The 19,302-nt window shown below is 42.3% G+C and overlaps 1 protein-coding gene across 1 annotated transcript in view; it reads right to left on the bottom strand.

Annotated features, from left to right (window-relative positions):
- MED12L (mediator complex subunit 12L) overlaps positions 1-19,302 on the bottom strand; it is a 282,618-nt gene that overhangs the window by 211,809 nt on the left and 51,507 nt on the right. The window contains exons 10-11 of the mRNA XM_042458529.1: positions 18,850-18,986; positions 13,794-13,851 (exon numbers count right to left, since the gene is read on the bottom strand). Of these exons, the coding sequence (XP_042314463.1) occupies positions 13,794-13,851; positions 18,850-18,986 (195 nt within the window). The remainder of the gene's footprint in view (positions 1-13,793; positions 13,852-18,849; positions 18,987-19,302) is intronic.

Genomic DNA, 19,302 nt, shown 5'->3' with positions numbered 1-19,302 from the left:
AGCGCTGTAATTTACACAGCGCTGTCATGGAATCTTTGTTAGTTAGAGCGGCTTCCCTTGGCCCCTCAGGCTGTACAATCTAAAAATGACTTGACACAGAAGGAGAAGGGAGTGTGGGAGGGAAAGGTGTAAGAGGTCCAGCAGTTTCCTCTCAGACCTCCGAGGTGTCTTTTTGGACCAGCGGCAGATGGGCTGGGAGGGAGGGCAAGGCTTCATAATGGATGGTGTAATCTTTCCAGAGAAAATGACATAATCACAGTAGTGTTAATTACGCCAGTACATAGGATACAGGATGGATCGTAAACAGCCACAACAGGAACATCAGATAGTAGCGACAATTATGGCGATGCCTGGGAAAGCCTTCTCTGAATAGGTGGTTTCTCAGTCCGTTTTGAAGCTGGTTAAAGAAGGTGATGGGCTCTGTGCTTGTGGAGGAAGAAGGTTTCCAGGAGTGAGGGGCAGCAGTGAAAAGGGGCTGAATCCGGGATGGGGGCAGAGGGAAATGCCTGGGCTGAGACGGAACGCTTGGGACTACCAGACGGAGGGGCCCTGGTGGGAAGGTGAAGAGGAAAGAAGGGTCTGATAGTAAGGGGGGCAGTCCATGGAGGGCTTTGAATGTCGCAGCAGGAGCTTATACTGATGCGGAAAGGGAGAGGGAGCCAGTGAGGGATTGCAACACAGGAGAAATGTGTGTCAGAGCGGTGGGTGGGGAAGTGATAATGCGTGCAGCTGAATGCTGGACAGAGATGTAAAGGACGGAGGTGAGAAATGAGGAAGCCCAGCCAGGAGGGACTGTACAGTAATCAAGTTCCGTGAGATACTAGGGCATGGCCAGGTCGTGGAGTTAGGGCGGAGAGATATGGTCGGATTTTTGGCAATATTGTACAAAAGAATCTACAAGCCTTGGCTGTGGTCTGGATCTGGGGTATAACCGACGAGAAGAGTCAAAGATAAAGCCAAGGACTGCGGGGCTTTGCTTGGGACTGGTTGAATGGAAATGTTGTCCACAGAGTACAGAAAGGAGTGGTTGAAGGTTGGGCCTTAGGAGGAAAGACAGAGCCTCCGTCTGTGGACATGTTGAGCTTCAAACGCCGAGGCGCATGCCATGTTGAGACAGCTGTAAGGCAAGATGAGACTTGCTGTTCAGCCTTGGAGAAAGGGTCCGGGGCGAAGTACGCTGGTGTGTCATCGGCTACAGATGGTTGGAAAACCAAAGAGGCTGATGAGTTTTCCTAGGGACAGTGTGTTGGAGGAAACAGAAGGGGGACCCGAGACGGCCTGGGGAACTCGCAAAAGTAGGGAACGGAGAAGAGTCAGCCCCCTGGCAACTACTGCTTAAAAGATCTGCCAGACAGTAAGAGTCTAAACCAGTCCGAGAACAGAGTCTGGAGCCCAGGCCAGAGAGTTATGTCCAATTAGGAGACAGTGATCACAGTGTCAAGGCTGCAGACAGTATCGGAAGAATGAGAACAGAGGTAAAGGCCATTAGCCTGTGGCCTGTGAAAGGGTCATTGGAGATCTTAGTGGGAGAGCTGTCTCTGTAGATGCCTTGGGCGGAAACCAGACTGAAGGGATCAGGATGGAATTGGCTTTTCAAGAAACTCAGCAGCGCGAATAGACAACCGTTCCAAAACCTTAGAAAGAAAGGGGAGAGAGAGAAATCGGACGTGCTAGACAAAGGGAGGGGTCAGAGAAGGTTTTTTTCAGAATGTGGGGAAATGAGAGCGTGTTGGAAGTCCGAGGGGAATAAATAAAGGTTAATAATAATAATAATAATAATAATAATAATAATAATAATAATAATGTACACAAATAGAATCTGATGAAGTGTACTGCAATACATCAAAATGTATACCAAATAAATCTTGTTAAGTCTTTAAGGTGCCATAAGACCTGCTGCTAAGACTAAAACAGTTCCTCTGTCCAACAAAACTCCTTCCCTATGTAACATCCCTATAGTTGCCAGAACATTTGCTGCAAAGACTTATAACCCCCTCTCCAAAAAAATATTCCCTATACTACTATCAACAGACATTGCAAATCCCTATAAAAAGCCAAAGCCAAGAAGAATCAAAATAGGGGGAAAGATATGCAATGCAAATTACTTTTTTATGGTAAGTAAATGAAATGACAAAAATATCTATCGTCCTCTCTTGAGATAGCTGAAAACAGTCATGTGAAATACAAATAATGCTACTGGAATTCAGTAACTCCTTACAATTCCATAATTCTGACTTCATGCTAACCTTTCTCCTAGTAGAAAAAATTTTAAAGCTAAAATTAGTAGGATTTAGGATTTAACCAATCCAATAATACTTGTCATAAGGCATATAAAAATTATTAAAATCCTTGAGGGCCAGTTCAGGCTGATACTTATCATGCTTGAGCAGCATGTTAACTCAATAAATGCTTCAAGACTGTGCAGGTAGGATTATAAGAGCCATGTGAAGAGCAAAGAGTGAGTGCACCTATTTGTGCCCAGGATGGGGGTGGGAAACTGAGTAGGTAAGAACTTCACTAATAGGAAAGGTGGTCTAGAGCAGTTCAGTGGCCATTCATTTAGTAGTGAGGTCAGAGAAGGTAAGGTTGCCTGCTCCCTTGGGTTTGGGCATCACATGTCAGGATGTGAAAGCACAAACATGAGAAGGATGAGAGTGCAGGCTCCCAAAAACACCACCAAGAGTGATTCCCAAGGGTCAGTCCTCACATTAGGCAGAACCAACCCAAGCAGGTAATTTGGGGAATATAAACAAGCAGCAAATTTTTACCTATTTTATCTTTATTCTTATCCTATTTTTGTTGACAAAGGAAAGAGCCATATGTGAGATTTCTTCATGAGCTGCCAAAATAGCATGGCTGACCTTGGATATTTTTTACCTTAACTTGAAAGGGAGACAGGAATTATTTACCACTTGGCTTCAGGCAGCAAAAATATGTTAGGCTAGCTCTGGGGTTCCCTATGGGCCCTGGGGTTTGGTGACACAAGTCAACACACCATAGGGCTGCCTACGCTTGTTGCCAGGTGACTACAGATAGCATTCCTGAGTCCCATCACTTGCTGCCCTAGGTCATTTTTCTTCCAATGGACTCCTCAGAAGAAGGGCTGTGTCAAACAGCAGTCACCAGTCAGATTCAGTATACAGTAGAGTCTCCATTATCCGTCCTTCAGTCATCCGACATTCCGGATTATCCAACGTCGCAGCTGCTTGGGGGGCATGGTTGTAGGCATTTCCACACCCCCAAACATGCCCCCAAACATGGCGGCCATGACAGGCAACGAGAGAAGGGCAAGTGAAGCCTCACCCCAAAACACAGTCCCAAGTGCCACAGTGGCGGCAGCAAGCAGGGCAAGTTTGCAATTTATAGTGATTTCAAGGCTTTTCTTGGACCCTCCGAATTGTCTGACATTTTTGGCTATCCAACTATCTGCCCACCCATTTATGTCGGATAATCGAGACCCTACTGTATCACATTTGCTCCCTTGACAAGAAGCATTTTACATGCTGTAACAAACAGCATATTGGCTTGTCTGTAGACAGCTCAATATGCTGCTGCCCATACTTCATAAATTCCCCCTTCCCGTCCCTCCTCTTTTCCTGTCTCCAAAGTAGAAAAATTCCTTTTTGGGACTGCAAGTCCAAGAACCCACCAACCAACATGACCACTGGCTAAAAGAGAGAACTTTTCCAAGATGCAGTAAACACAGCTCTTAATAATGGTGCTCCCAGTAGTCATTCAGTTCCACTCCTCTAATCTATACAATACTGACCCACACCCACAAGCTTATCTCACTATGGCCCGTTACAGATGGGTGTAAAGTGTATCCTGAGGACGTACCAGGGTTAGGAAAAGTGCGTGCCTTATGCATGCACCTAACCCTAGTACGTCCCCAGGACGTACAAAATGGCAGTGCCATATACACATAGGCACCGCCATTACGATGTCACGAATGCGCCGCCTCCAAATGGGGTGGCACGGACGTGAAGTCTTTGTACCACGCGAGGGCACATAGAGTGCCCTTTCTGCGGCACTAGAAGGAGCTCCAAAATGGAGCTCCTTCCGCAATTTGCATCACTGGCACAGTCTTTAGATGGCTGCACCAGCGACACAAGGGAGAAAGGGGCCAAGCAGCCCCTTTCTCCTCCTCCCCGCTGCCGTCGGGTGTCCTTGGGGCATGAAACCCCAAGGACACCCCTTTCCAGGCTGCAGGGAAGTGGCCTTTTGCCACTTCCCCGCGGCCTGGAAAGCAGCAGATCGGGGCCTCAGAGGCTGCCGCTGTGGCAGCTGAGGCCCCGATCCGGCGGGGAAAGGAGCGCCTACAGGCCATCCCAAAGGGGCAGTCTATAACATGCTATAGATAGCTGAAACAGTAGCAGTTAGAAGACTGGGTGCTTAAACATGGAAAAACAGTGACAGCAACTGGTGTGACCTCATCACAACCTCAATGTATCTACCTCTGAATCAGTTGCTAACGCAAAGTCAGGTGTCGAGTGCACTTTATCTTTTTGAAACCAGAAAGGAAGTCAAGCCGTTCCAAGCTTTTGAAGGGTTATGATACTTGAAAAGATTGCTGTAGTATTATACAGTGCAGCCATTCATTTCAGTGTCAATAACTGCCCTTGCAGGGACAGGAAAGACATGTAACTGCAGAGTCATGTCCAGCATTCAAAACAAACCAAAGCCCGATTTAAATGGGCCTTTGTGCTGGCCTGTCATGTGCTAGGGGTTGGCCGAGGACATAGCGTCCATACCAGCCTCACCCCTAGCATGTATGGGGGGGCGTCGAAATGGCGGCACCCTGTACACATGGTCGCCGCCATTTTGATGTGACAGACATGTAGCGTCCGCATTTCCCAGTGTCTTTGTGATGCCGCAAGTGCGCCATTGGCGCCTTGCAGCATCACAAAGGCACCACAATAAGAACCCGCTTTTTATGGGTTCTTTTTGTTCCGCGGCGGAGCCCCGCGGTTTGTCTGTTGTGGCTCCCTTGTGGAGCAAACCAGGGTGGCAGGAGACCACCCTTTTTGGGCAGTCTGCATCCCACCCAACATACCTTCCAACACTGCACAGGTGAGAACCAGAACATATGTGTCCAAGCAACCCCACTGTGTGGGCAAAATGGCAAAAGTTATTAATGAGGAAGAACACACAAGCTAGGAGAGGCTGTATCAGTTTGCATTTCCCTGAGCCTACTGACAAGGACAAAACTCTATCCCCTTTTCTCTTCTTCTGTCTGTTGATTTAACTGAGTGCAAGTTACTTTTGCACTTTGAATTAAGTTTGCAGTAAACAAAGTAAGCTGAAGAAAAGGGGGGAAATAGGGGGAGGAGTGAGAAACTAGGAATTTTTAAAAGCAGCTGGAAAGTGGTATGAATGAGGGTTAAATGGAACAGTCCTTGCCACTCCAGGACTGTTGGAGAGCAGTAGTATGGGGGGGGAGGGATGAGGGGGATTGCAGAGGGGGGTGACACCAACTCCACTTCCAACTGTTTACCCCAAAAGACTGGCTGCCCAAGTGGCTATTTCATCTCCAAGGAGGCTGCATTCCTTAAGAGGTCACCACATTGGCAGGGCTTGCCTGCCTGCTTCCTTTTTGTGGGTGAGCTCAGTTTCTCTGTGAGCTGAGCAGCCCAGGGCTGGGGTGTCTCTTTAAGCATCCCAGACCAGGTATTTCAGGATGCTGGTGGAGGAAGGTGCTTCTCCTCCTTCCTCCCCTCTTCATGCATACAACCTCCCACTTCTCCCTTCCTTCTCCATCTGGCTGTGCCAACAATGCCTGGCTTTTCCTTGCCCAGTTTCCTCAGTCCCTTACCGTTCCCCCCAGGTGGGTCTGAAGGAAAAACCTGAGGATGAGAACAACCAACTTGGGGGCCTCAGAGCCCTGTCAGATGAGTGTGAGCTCATACAGAATCAGTTAAGTGTGAAAAGAAAGTAAAGGCTCATTTGGTGGATGTAATACAAGATTTGGGAGGTCCAAGTTCCATGAGAGATGAGATTCTAATTTCTAATCACAGCACACTGGCTCTCCCTCTAGTTTTGCTGCTAGACCAATTACTGGTTTTAAAAAGAACAGACCAGCAAGCCACTCAGCCTATTTCTCTCTCTCTTTCTCTCTCTCTCTTCCCATTTCTACTGCATTTCTCTTGTTATTGAAAGCTTTTCAGTTTCAAGCAAGTTTCTCTCCACCTGGTGAACCAGTCTTCCTGCCTACCTGCCTGCCTGTCCTTTCCTTTCCTTTCCTTTCCTTTCCTTCCCCTCCCCTCCCCTCCCCTCCCCTCCCCTCCTTGCAATGAGCCTCCAAGCCCACAGGCAGCTTGTGCAGGGTTTTTTCTCCTGTCCAAAGAAACTACAACTTCAAATCTCCTGCTGTGTGGTGTTTATTTTCCCAGGTCCCTTTAAAATGCTAGAGCTCCCACTCAGCAATAGAGAAGGTGGGAGGGAGAAGGCCCCCCCTCCCAATTGCAGGCCAGCCTGGAGCAGAGGGGGATACACCCCTTCCTCTTCCCCCTCCCTCATCAGCTCTCTATAGCCCTCCTGCCTCCACCCACAGGTTTGCAGAGGGGGCACACAGCCATGTGTGTTTGAATGCAGACTGCACAAGGAGGAGCAGGAGAGTTTCAAAACCCATTTTGCTCTGTGTGTGTGTGTGTGTGTGTGTGTGAGAGAGAGAGAGAGAGAGAGAGAGAGAGAGAGAGAGAGATTGTAGCTGGGCTAGCCCCTCCATAGCAGGAGAGTTTCAAAAACCACTCTTTCTTCAGCAAAATGAGTTGCAAGCATTTGTTGGGTGTCTGTTTGTGTAAGCAAATGCACTACAAATCCCAGGATTCTTTTGGTTGAATTATGATACATGATAGAAAAATATCCCTATACATAATGGTTTGAGTGTTGGACTATGACTTTGAGGACTAGGGTCCGATTCCCAGTTTGCCTATGAAAACCAGTGGGTAACCTTGGGGAAGTCACACACTCTCTCAGCCTCAGGGAAAGGCAATGGCAACCCTCCTCTGAAGGCACACAGCAACAATGTTAGTTAACATTTTTCTTAAGCCCATTTATACTGTATCAATTCACCTACAAGAGTAAAACCCTATGCTAATTAACATTTTGAACCTTCTGATGCACATACACTCCAGTCAGAGTGGTCATTATTACCCAATTTCAATAATGTTGTTTTAGGGTGCTTATTTTATAGTCACTGCTTTTACCAAATTACTAAGGATTCTGTTTGGTGTTGTAGAGGAGGAGGTCTATGGGGGGGGGGATACCATGAGTTACTGCATAATGTGACACCAAGCCTCGTGATGCCAAGTTATGATCCAAAACAGATGGGCTTAAAAAGCTGGCTTCCACATGGCTTGGACAATTATATTGGCAATTATATGACACATACAAACACCCAACCCATGTGGAAGCCATGGTGAGGCTTCCTAAAGTGGGTCAAAAAGGAGTGGATCTTTTCCACTTATTTCCGCAGTCCATATGGAACTATGGCAGCGGGCGCCCTGAGGATGCAGGGACAACATGTGGTCACCACAGCCCAGGGGCAATCAGGCTGGGAGTGGCTTCTGACCACTCCTTTCTACCCATCTGTTTCACCCCTTAAGAGGAAGAAATATTAGCTAGGGAAGGCTTAGGAACATCATTTTAAAACTTAATCTGGCTGCTGAGATGAAGAAATAATAGACTTCTAAATCAAGGTGACAGACTGAATTAGTATAGAAAGAACTGGATAAAACTAATGCTGTATAGGTTGCCCCTAAACAAACAAAGGACTGGGGCTGTTGGCCCCAGGATTATGCCTAACTCTATTTGTTCCTTATGGAACAACCAAGAGTCTTGAGACAGGTTCACCTACCTTGTGTACTTCAGTCACCCCATCTACAAAAGAGTTTCCTGGGCTCAATTTCTGCCCCCTAGACTCCATTCTCCCTCCCCTCTGACAAACACAGTATACAGTAAAGCTTGCTCCCATCATTTGACAAAGGTCTGGGAAATTAACTCTGTTTACACAACAGCACAAACAAAGCGCAAAAAGCAGAAACCAGCTGGCTCTGCTTCATGACAGCTAGCAGTTGAGCTACTCTTAACAGCAGCTGTGACTTTCTGCATTTCACAGTGTGAATGTTTACATAAACTTAGTTTACATTTCTATTACAAAAGGAGCATACAATAGCATCTGAATACCTAGCAACAAATTAATTGTCACCCATTTAGTTAGAAGAGTAAAGTGCTGTATTTTACAACATACTGACAAAGGAAATAAAACCACTGACTATTTTTAACCTCAATTTTAACAAGTATTTTTTTCAAATGGTAGAACTGGTTGTTTCTGTTTAGACACATACAATTCCTTCAAAATCAGATGTACTTCCAGTACTTTTTACTGACCTTTCATGCTCCAGCATTAATGACAAACAAGATACATAATGTGTTCAATTTTTAAAAAGTGAACAGCTGGTTTTGTTTTCGAACGGGCAGTTTTGCTTAAAGCTGTGCAGCTGCCTGTCCCGCTACCACACTGAATCTCATTTCTACATAGACACAAAAGAGAATGAAGCTAACTATCAAAACTGCTGACAGACTACATATGACTATGTCGACAAACCTAAAGGAAGCACACACAACCAAGCTAGGTTTCTAATCAGAATGCAGTCAGTCAGACTAGACAATCCAATTTTAAATGGAAGGAACAGATCCCTCACTTAGGATGATTTGCTGTTGTAAAATCTTTTCAGCATTATGTATACGCTTCTCTCTAATCCATACACATCCAAGTAATTGTCACTTTCCATTAAATTCCCAAGGCTACTCTGTACTTGATTTATTTTATGTATATCCTGTCTTTCTCTTTGTAATGGTCCAAAGTCCTGAGCAATTTAAACCTGAATCATAGAAGTTAATAAGAGTAGCAATGACAGAAATGGAAACATTTTAAAATGCCAGTCTAGACAGAATTCTCTGTACACCACAAGCTAATCATGAATCAACAATGTGATGCTGCAACTAAAAAAGCAAAGCTGATCCTAGGCTGCATCAATAGAAGAATAGCATCATAGACCAAGGGAAGTAAGAATACCACGCTATTCCGCTTTCATCAGATCTCACCTGGAATATTGTGTCCAGTGCTAGGCACCACAAATCAAATGATATATTGACAAGCTGGAGTGTGTCCAGAGGAAGGTGACCAAAATGGGAAAAGGTCTGGAAAGCATGTCCTGTGGGGAATGACTTAGGGAGCTGGGTATGTCTAGCCTGGGAAAGAGAAGGTGAAGGGATGAAATGATGGCCATGTGTAATATTTGAAGAGATGTCACATTGAAGATGGAGCAAGCTTTGTTTTCTCCTGCTCCAGAGACTAGAACATTGAGCAGTAGACTGAAATTAAAGGAGAAGATATCCCACCTATACATTAGGAAGAACTTCCTGATGGTAAAAGCTGTTCAGCAGTGTAATACACTGTCTCAGAATGTGGTGGAATATCCTTCTTTGGAGATTTTCAAATAGAGGCTGGATGGCCATCTATCTGGAGTGCTTTGACTGTGTATTCCTGCATTACAGGGGTTTGCAATGGATGGCCTTTGTGGTCTCTTACAATGAATCTATTATTCTAAATTTTCTTCCCATTTATTTGCCTCTCTCAATTGACTCTCCCAAGATTTCACTAACAGTCTCCAGCAACTTGCTTTTGTTTAGTCTTCTGAAAGTTTCATTTATGAGCTGCAAGGAATGTGTCTAAACAATTATGTCTGAACAATTAGTGCACCAGCCTTTCCTGACACCATTATCTATGCTTTGAATACATTACACTTAGATTACTGCAACATGTTCTATGTAGTGCTAGCATTGTTGGAGGAGACCACAAGGTCTCCCATGTCATGACAACTTCTGCATCCAAGTCTTTTAGCTTAGTACCCAGAACCTTCCAGTGTCATTGGCTCCCATGTGGACCAAAAGGAAAGGGTAGCAGTCAGTGGACTTGATGATGCTTGTCAGCCTCTCTGTTACATCACAGATTTTTGCCCCAGTGAGACAGCCTTCCTCTCGAGTCATCCTTTCAGACTCGCAAACCACTGCTTCTGTTCATCTCAGCAGGACGTTCCCTACCACCAACACTTCTGTCTTCTGCGGATTGGTAGGGGCCATTCCATGTGCTGAGTCTTCCAAGGTAATCTGCCCATTCTCTGGGAACTGACATTCTTGCTCTTGTTTCTGTTCCTCATCACTGATAAGGGAGAAGATCTGAATTGATTCTGTAGCTCCAGACTCTTAAAATGATCCCTGGTCGTTCTACTTCTATATGTCACATTCCTCCAAAACATCTACCTCCTCTGTTCAAAAACTGACCACATTCCCTATGGGTTCCTCATCCTAGACAGCTTGCTTCACTCTTTCCAAGAAAATCACATACTTCCTAATATGATGAAGAGTAGATACATAGGCCCCAAGATGCTGGGCCTTCTCTTCTAACAGGGCAATCAACTTGCATTTGCTGCAGGTGTAGCTACCCACATCCTCCAGCAAGAACACAGACATACCGCAGCTATTGCAGCTGACTGCAGTATCTCCCTCACTATCTATCCATCATCAGTACTCTTAAGTAAGCACTGAAATGGAACTCTGGGCTTCCTCCTCAAAACTCCTCCACTGAACACCAATGGAAAACACCTTTTGGCCTTGCCTCTTAGCCAGGCTCATATTCAACAAGCTCCAGGGACTGGAGCTGCAGCTATAGAGAGAGCTAGTGGCTGCTAAGTCTTCCCCAAAAGTATATCTGACTCACTTCCCTTCAGTAGATGCCCTGCCCCCCCCCCCCAGAGATCTCAGTCAGAAGGGCCTATGAACAATAGAAACAAATGAGCACTCAACTTACACAAAGGCCGGTTACAGACCGGCACTTTAGTGCGTGACGAGCACGCACTAGGGTTACAAAAGGGCGGTGCTTCCGCACCGCCCTAACCCTAGTGCATGCTCGTCACGCACTAAATGGCGGCGGCCCTTCCATACGGCCACCGCCGTGAGGACGTCACGGCCGCGCTGCCTCTAGACAGGGCGGCGCAGACGTGACGTCCTCAATCTGCGGCAGGGCGCCTAGGGTGCCCTTTCCGCGGACCAGGAAGGAGCTCCGTTTCGGAGCTCCTTCCTGGTCCGTGGCGCTGCTTTGCATCGCTGGGCGCAGCCTTCAGACGGCTGCACCCAGAGAAGCAAGGGAGAAAGGGGCCAAGCGGCCCCTTTCTCCCCCTCCCCGCTGCCGCAGGGTGTCCTTGGGGCTTGAAGCCCCAAGGACACCCCTTTTCAGGCTGCGGGGAAGCAGCGTTTTGCTGCTTCCCCGCAGCCTGAAAAGCGGCGGATCGGGGCCTCAGCGGCTGGCGTTCTGGCAGCTCAGGCCCCGATCCAGCGGTGAAAGGAGCGGGTGCAGCCCGCCTCAAAGAGGCGGTCTGTAACCCGCCAAAGACTTAGCCTTAACCCAACAGACACAAGCTCACCAAAACAAAATAAAATAATAGAACACTACTGGCCACACCAGCAATGAACACACCAGCAAGCCTACACCCAGTTCACACAAACAAACAGCCTTAACCCAACAGATACAGCAGCCTTAACATGACAAGAGAAAATGGGGAGGAAACCACTCACTCTTTGTCCCAGAAGGTTTTTCAGAGGAAAGCTTAGGCGTCCGGTTGCAAACTCCCATAAAACAACACAAGCCACTCACAAACACACACACACACACACACACGTGCCAGACAGAATGGAAAATGGGGAGAAAAGCACTCTTTGCCACAGAAGTTGTTTTCAACTGGGCACAACAAAGCCAGGAAGTAAAGAATCATAGGATGTCTGGCAACAAGTCAAATCCTGTGAATAAACTGCAAATAGCTTTCACATTAGAGCAATTGCACCAAAAAAAAAAAAAAAAAAAGCAGTTGTGAATGAAATGAAAATGAATTCATAATATTTTCCCAAAAATGCCTACTAGCTGGTTCATGCTTCTTTCTTGTCTGATTCTGAGTGGATTGCTCATAGCATCGTGTGAAAAACATTTGCGCAATTACGCCTAAAACGCGGGATCTATGTGGGATCTAACCTGTTTAAACTTCCAATTTTCCCCATGTGATAAACTCCTAAGGACAATTGTTGGCCAGGGAAGCCTATTTGTCAGGCCTGTGAAAAAGGACTTTGTCACATGTTCCTTCCCAATTCTGTCATGTAATTCCTCTGGAATTCAGACTGTTCCCATTTTCTTGGCTTTCAGTAAAGTTCTGCATCTTTTTAACCTAGCATTTTAAATATGTGTTTAATGTATTTATGCTTTGTGCTACTGTTTTACTACTGTTATTTGAACTGCTGATTTATTTATCATTTTAACTTATGTAATTTAGTAATTTATTTTATGACAGTTTTACTGTGCACCATCAGAGTAATTTTTTAATTTAAAAAATTACTTGCTTTTCCTCAGTTTCTAATTTGTAAAACTATGGGCCAGAGCAGATGAGTGCAAAAAAGTGGCTCAAGGCTGCTTCAGCCACAAACAGATCAAGACATCATTGATTGCATGGCCCACTCCAAATATGCATATTATTAAATATTAATAATACAGTGGTTTCCTACGCTATGACATATTTCAAATTTTTCCATTCTCTCCATTCATCTTACAACAGTCCGATGAGTCTCTCTTTGAAAACTAGCAACCTTCAAATTCTAGTGATGTTTGTTGTATCCACTTCCCCAGTGCTATTCTCCATCATTCCTGCTTTCTACTCTTCTAATCTGTCTTACTATTCCCAGACCTCCCCTCCAAGCAACAATATTATTTCTTCACCAATATAAATTATTCTCACTACAACGAGAATACAGCAATCTCTACAACTAAACTTGAAGGTAGTCAAAACTTCCGGTAAAGATGGCAAGGAGGCAACAGCGGGATCTCTGAGCAGGATCCCGATCTGACAACTGCAGCCTAGTGGATTTGGGGGATAATCCCCCAAACTCTGCTTAATAAGCCCTGCCGTTAAACGGGGCTCGGACTGGTCCACGAGGGTCGTTGTGAGGACACCTCGGCTGTCGGCAGCAAGGGGGAAAGGGGAAGCTGCGGGAGCATAGAGGGTCTGCGACTGCAGGCGTTGCAGCTGCAGTTGGGGCTCCAAGATCTGAGCTGATCCTCGACCTTACCTTTTTTTAGAAGAATAATCTGAGGACAATTTAAGTAAGTTTGGCAATCTTAAAAATTCTTCACTTTGGATCTGTGACATTGATTTAACAATCTGGATAACCCGGCAAAGGGGTTACCAAAAGTTATCCCCTAGCATGGAAGACGTGCTCAGAGGAACACACTTAGATCTGCTAACTAGAACCGAATTGAATGAAGCTGCTGCGAAGGCAACATTAATATCATTAAGGACGCAATTAGGAAAATACTAATATTAGCAGCAGCATCTGATTCCCAGAATTTTGAGGACTTGGAGCAACTTTTATTTTCGACTAAGTATTTTTGGATGCAAGAGGATTTAACAGGTGGACTAATGGTGGATTTGTGTTTGGAGGACACTAAATAGTTGGATTTGAAAGAATGAACCGATCAAATTAGAGGTTTAGAATACCATCAAGGAAAATAAATAAGGGAAACTTGGTTTATAGGAAATCACTTTTATCAGTTTGGAATAAAATTAAACCTAAATACTACAGACAAATACCAGGTTGGGTTTCTCCACAAGAAGCATGGAAAATTGAAATTTCATCAGATACCAAAACTTCAGTATGATACTCTGATCTAATTGAATGGAAAAATAACATACCAATCCTGAAGACAAATAAAAGGTTAGAAGATGATGGATTTAATTGTTCCTGGTTTCCCTATATTAAAATTAAAGAAAGATTCAAAACAGATTTAAATTCAGGGGGAATCTCTAGTAATGAAAATGAGTTGGACTCAATCTTACTAAAATCTAATAAGTCTACTATCTCCAAACTTTACAAATTATTATTGCAAAGAGAAATGGAACAGGAAACGATTAAGGAATGCACAATTAAATGGGAATATCAGCCATGCGATTAAATTACAAGATTGGGGAAAAGCCTGGGGTCAGGACATAAAACTGATCTTATCAATGGACATGAAGGAAAATTTGTATAAAATGATCCACAGATGGTACCTCTCACCTAATAAACTGGCTAAAATAAAAAAAAAAAAAGGAAAAAGGAATGTGTTGGAAATGTGCAAAAAAATTGGGAACTTTTTACCACATTTGGTGGTCCTGCTCTAAAGCAACTACATATTGGAAAAAAATTCATGAAATGATACAAAAAATTCTTCATATTAAGATAAAATTTAAACCAGAGAGCTTCTTATTAAACATGATTGTGGATAAAGAAGAGAGACAACATCTGAAAATAATCCTGTATTTAATAACAGTGGCCAGGATTGTATATGCCAAGTTTTGGAAAGAGAAAAACTCCGTTAATAGATGATTGGTTAAGAAAAAGTCTAGATATGTTAGAGCTTGACAGATTAACTATGTATTTAAATGGAAAAATGGATGGATGATATAAAGATTGGGTCCTGCTGAAAAAAATTTGTAAAGAACATTGGAAATAAACATTTCTAGGTCTGGACATGTAAGTAAACTAATTAGATCAATTAATTAAACAATGACAGTCAGATGTGTATACCAAGTTACCAAGATTATATATTGATGTAGAAAAAATATTATATATGTAGACCATTGAATGTATATGTAGTCCGTAGGATTTATGAAAGATATATATATTGTATCAAGACCTTGCACCTATGTAAGTTTACCAAGCAAATGAGAACGATTGGAAGAGATATAAGTGAACAAACGATGTACTTGGTAACATTTCTAAAAGGGATTAAATGGGAAACGGATGTGTATACATATTTATACACACATTTGTTTCTCTGCTGCTCCAGAGAACAGGACCCGGAACAATGGATGCAAGCTACAGGAAAAGAGATTCCACCTCAACATTAGGAGGAACTCCCTGACAGTAAGGGCTGTTCGACAGTGGAACAGACTCCCTCGGAGTGTAGTGAAGTCTCCTTCCTTGGAGGTCTTTAAGCAGAGGCTAGATTGCCATCTGCTGGGGATGCTTTGATTTAGATTTCCTACATGGCAGGGGGTTGGACTGGATGGCCCTTGTGGTCTCTTCCAACTCTATGATTCTATGATTTAATCACAGATCGACTATATATACCAGACAGACCATTTTGTGAAAATAGAGTAGAAAAGAATACCAAAAAAATTGCTTAACAGATGCCAAATGAAGAAATAGTATAGAGAATAAATGGATAGGACAGATGGGAGGGAAAGGGAAAAAGGTAGTGGGGAAAATGGGTCAGGGTAGAATTAGTGGGAAAATGATAAAAAATCTGATATAACAAAATCGTGTATAAGAAATACACAATGTAAGCAGAAAGGTAAGAAACTAAGAAAGTTTGTAATATATATAAGGAATCAATGAAATAACTATCTGTATTGCTTACATTGTTGTTAAAAAATCAAAATCAAAATAAATATACACTTAAAAAAACTTGAAGGTAGTCAGTTGTTGATCTATTAGTTCATTACTGTAATTCATTTATTCATTCAAGAATATGATAAACTGCTTGTATTTGAAGATTTCAAAGTGATGTACAACAATAACAAACATACAAGATAGACCACACATAACATTTTAATAATTATCAATCAAGCATTATATAATTTGTCTCATTTACTTTACTCCACTTGATTGATCTATGATTATTTATTCCAGTGACAACTAACCATTTACAACTGAAGGGTGAAAACATAAATTGAGAAAAAAAGAATACTACTTCAGAATCTTACTTTCCCTCAGTTTCTCATTAGTAAAACTATGGGTCAGAGCAGATGGGTGCAAAAGACTGGCCCAAGTCTGCTCCAGCCGCAAGTAGATCGGGACAGCACTGATTGCACAGCCTGCTCCAAAAGCAGATGTTGCCACTGGCCCCGACCCGAGCTGCCAGGAGGTGAAGTATCCTCACTCTTTTTTGCTCTGGTCTATAGGACCAGAGTGTGGTGTCAATGCAGCTTTGGGCCACATTGGAGGCATGCACTGTTTGAACACCATGCCTCCAAAGTGACCAGAAGCCGCTTCTTTTTGCCTGGACAGAACACACTTTTCACTGTCTGGCCATGATTCTGTCTCAACAAAGCATCTCCTGTAACAAGAAGAATTTTGGCCTCTACTACTAAAGCACAGATGCAAATATAATATACGAGCTATGAACTATATATATTTGCATATCATATCCCAGATTAAGAACCCATCTCTGTGTGTGAACTCAACAACAGCTGTGTTCATATGCTCTGTCCCCACTATCCTCCTTTGGTCAAATGTATGCCACAGCATTTACTGTTCCTGTGGATGTGTGTAGGCAGCAGTACAGCAAGCCATTTGGTGATAAGCAAACAAATAGATATTATCAACTTCTTTCCCATAAAATGAGACTCACAAAGAAATACCCTCTCGCAATTGAGAAGGAGAGAAAAAGATACTCCCTTATACTATGGAGAACAGTGCTGCAGCACTTATAAATATTTTTCTCACTACTAGATTTACTCACAAATAAACTACATGACCTTTTGCAAACAGCATCTGTCTAGTGATTCTGAGAAGCTAAATAAACCTGAGCTATTGATTGCACTGAACTTTTCACTACTCTGGGATGAGTCAGAATAGAATTTTAAAAATTGAAATTATGTGCATCAATGGAAAACATCAAAGGCTTGTTTTAGTAAATACACAGCAGGAAAGGGGAAAAGTTGAAATAAATAACTTTTTTTTACCCAAGAGACTAATAGCATCTCTTTTAAAAAAAAGCTTTCAAAGCCAGTTCTCCCACAACATGAAATGGAACATAACAGCCACTAAGGAAAGGCTGAAATACAGAAACAGAAAAATCCCAACCGGACCTAAGCTATGAACTGCAGCTTCGCTCCAAATCACAAATTGTGGCTGATGTTTGATTGTATATATGGCATGAATTCATTTGGCGAGTAAATTGATTCTGGGGATTTTTAAAAAAAACTTCAAATAATAAAATGAAAATTCATCTGTATCTACCAGGTAAAATTAAGCTCATTTATGCAAGTATCTATCAGGAGTGTTTAAAAGGGATATACAGCTTCCATTCTACATAAAAGTGTAAAATATGTCTATGAAGTTAATTTTCCAAATTGCATCAACAAAATATTTTTACAGGCTATATAAACATAGACTTGGCCTTATACCTAGCTTTCTAATGGACTTGTCACTGTTCAGGATAACATGTTTTAAAAAGTTTCACTTCCACACACTGGTTATGACTAACAGTTCCTGAAATAATACATTGCAGCTTTTTACCTAGTTCTTTTATGACAAAGAAACAACTGCCATCTAGTGGCTCATACACAATTTTCCAAATGCTTTATACAGTATATACAAAGTAAGAGCTAAGGAAGATTCTGTCCTATCCTTAACATATTTACCTTAGTATATTGATACTGAGCTGTTAGCAGCAGTCACTAGAAGCATGCAAAATCATGTGTGTGTACCTGCAATCATATCTTATTTATTAAAGGCCAAAGAATTAACATTATTTCATTAGATATTAAGTTTCATTTACATTGGAAGTGCCACAAAATCAGTGGCATTTGCTTCTGAACAGACATGCACCAGGATTGCATTCTCTGCATCACATTGCCTTATCTATAAACCAAACAAGAATAGTTTTCTGACTGTTGACAAAGGAATGTAGCTTTAAAACATTCTAAAATTGTTATTTCCTCTGCAGCTAACAAGAGCTAACAACACAGGAGATTGTGGTCACTGGAGCCAACATAAGCAGATACACAAATATAGCATTTGTTCTGTCATCTGCAAGCCAAAGGCATTAAATGAGCACACAGATTTTAAGCCACTTCCACAAATTAAGTAAGTTAAGATAGCATTTGTAGTGACAGTGAACATAAAAAAACAGCAGCTGAACAGAACATGGGACAGAAACCAATCATTTCCTGTCTTCATGAGCACAGAAAGACATTGTAATGGTGCAGATTGGGGCAGGTGGGAGGGAAAAGAACATGACTTGTGCATTGCGTATGTCCATCAGCCAAATTTCATGTGGAATGGGAGAGATAAATAAAGCAGAATATGCAGACCAGCAAATTATTGCTTATCAATATGCCTGCCTGCTCATTTATAACACAAATTATGAAAATGGTGAGTAGCAAATCAAGCCAAATAGTGCAGCATTTCAACATAACAAACCTTTTTAAATGAATTCCACAAAGAACAACCCATAACGTAGGATATATTTACATCATCAACTATTTCATTTTAATACTACTGTGGTCTCTTTCACACTACATAATTATACATTATAAAAGTCATGTTTCCATCCTATGGAATCCTATTATTTCTAATTTTATGAGGTATTTAGAATTCTCTTCTAGAGAGCTTAAGTGATTTCCTAGACAATAAATCCCAGTATTCTGCAGAATGCTGCTTAAACAATTACAGTGGCATGCAAGTGCTACTATTGTGTAGTGACCTAAACCCATATGTTTTCCAACTATGGCAAATAAAGTACATGTCAAAGTTTTGATGTGGAGAGTAGCAAGCCAGTTTTTCTAATGGGTTAACATATCATTAAAAACACCTATATACATGCAAAGTAATTCACAGCACACATTTACATTTCAAAATCAGACAAGATGTTGGTATGGTGGTCTGATACACAGACCTTTTATTAAACATGTTGGAAAAGAAGAGAATGCGTAAAGGAATATTTTTAATAATAAATTTACACAGGGAAAAAGCAATTACCTCTTGGCTATCCTTGTTCTGGTTTGGCCAAAAAATCTTATGATAAAGACTTTCCATTGAATTACTAGAATCTGATCGATCAAAGCAATGCCTATCCAACACTTCCAATGTATGCAAAACCCGGCTTATAGTAACTCCTAGTAGAAAGAAAAATAGATCATGATGTGAAACCTTAGGAAATTTTTATTCATTTTAGACCATTTTCTCAAGGAAACTAATAAGCTTTTTTTTAAAAAAAAATATATCTGTAGTAGCACCCTCTTGTTTTGATACTTACACCAAAGAATAGTGTTAACTTGTATTCAGGCTTTGATTATACCACCCACTTCTTCTAGTCCCTACTAGTTTCTTCCTGTTTTTTTTTCCCCAAGATAATCTATTATGTTTAGAAATGATTTTTGCCATTTTATCTCAGTTTGAGTTTTTGCATCAGTAGTAATATTCTAGTGACAT

Source organism: Sceloporus undulatus, chromosome 3 (genome assembly GCF_019175285.1).
Source record: "Sceloporus undulatus isolate JIND9_A2432 ecotype Alabama chromosome 3, SceUnd_v1.1, whole genome shotgun sequence".
NCBI lineage: Eukaryota > Metazoa > Chordata > Lepidosauria > Squamata > Phrynosomatidae > Sceloporus > Sceloporus undulatus.
Note: the sequence above shows the minus strand (reverse complement) of the source record. Positions and strands in the feature narration are given on the sequence as shown.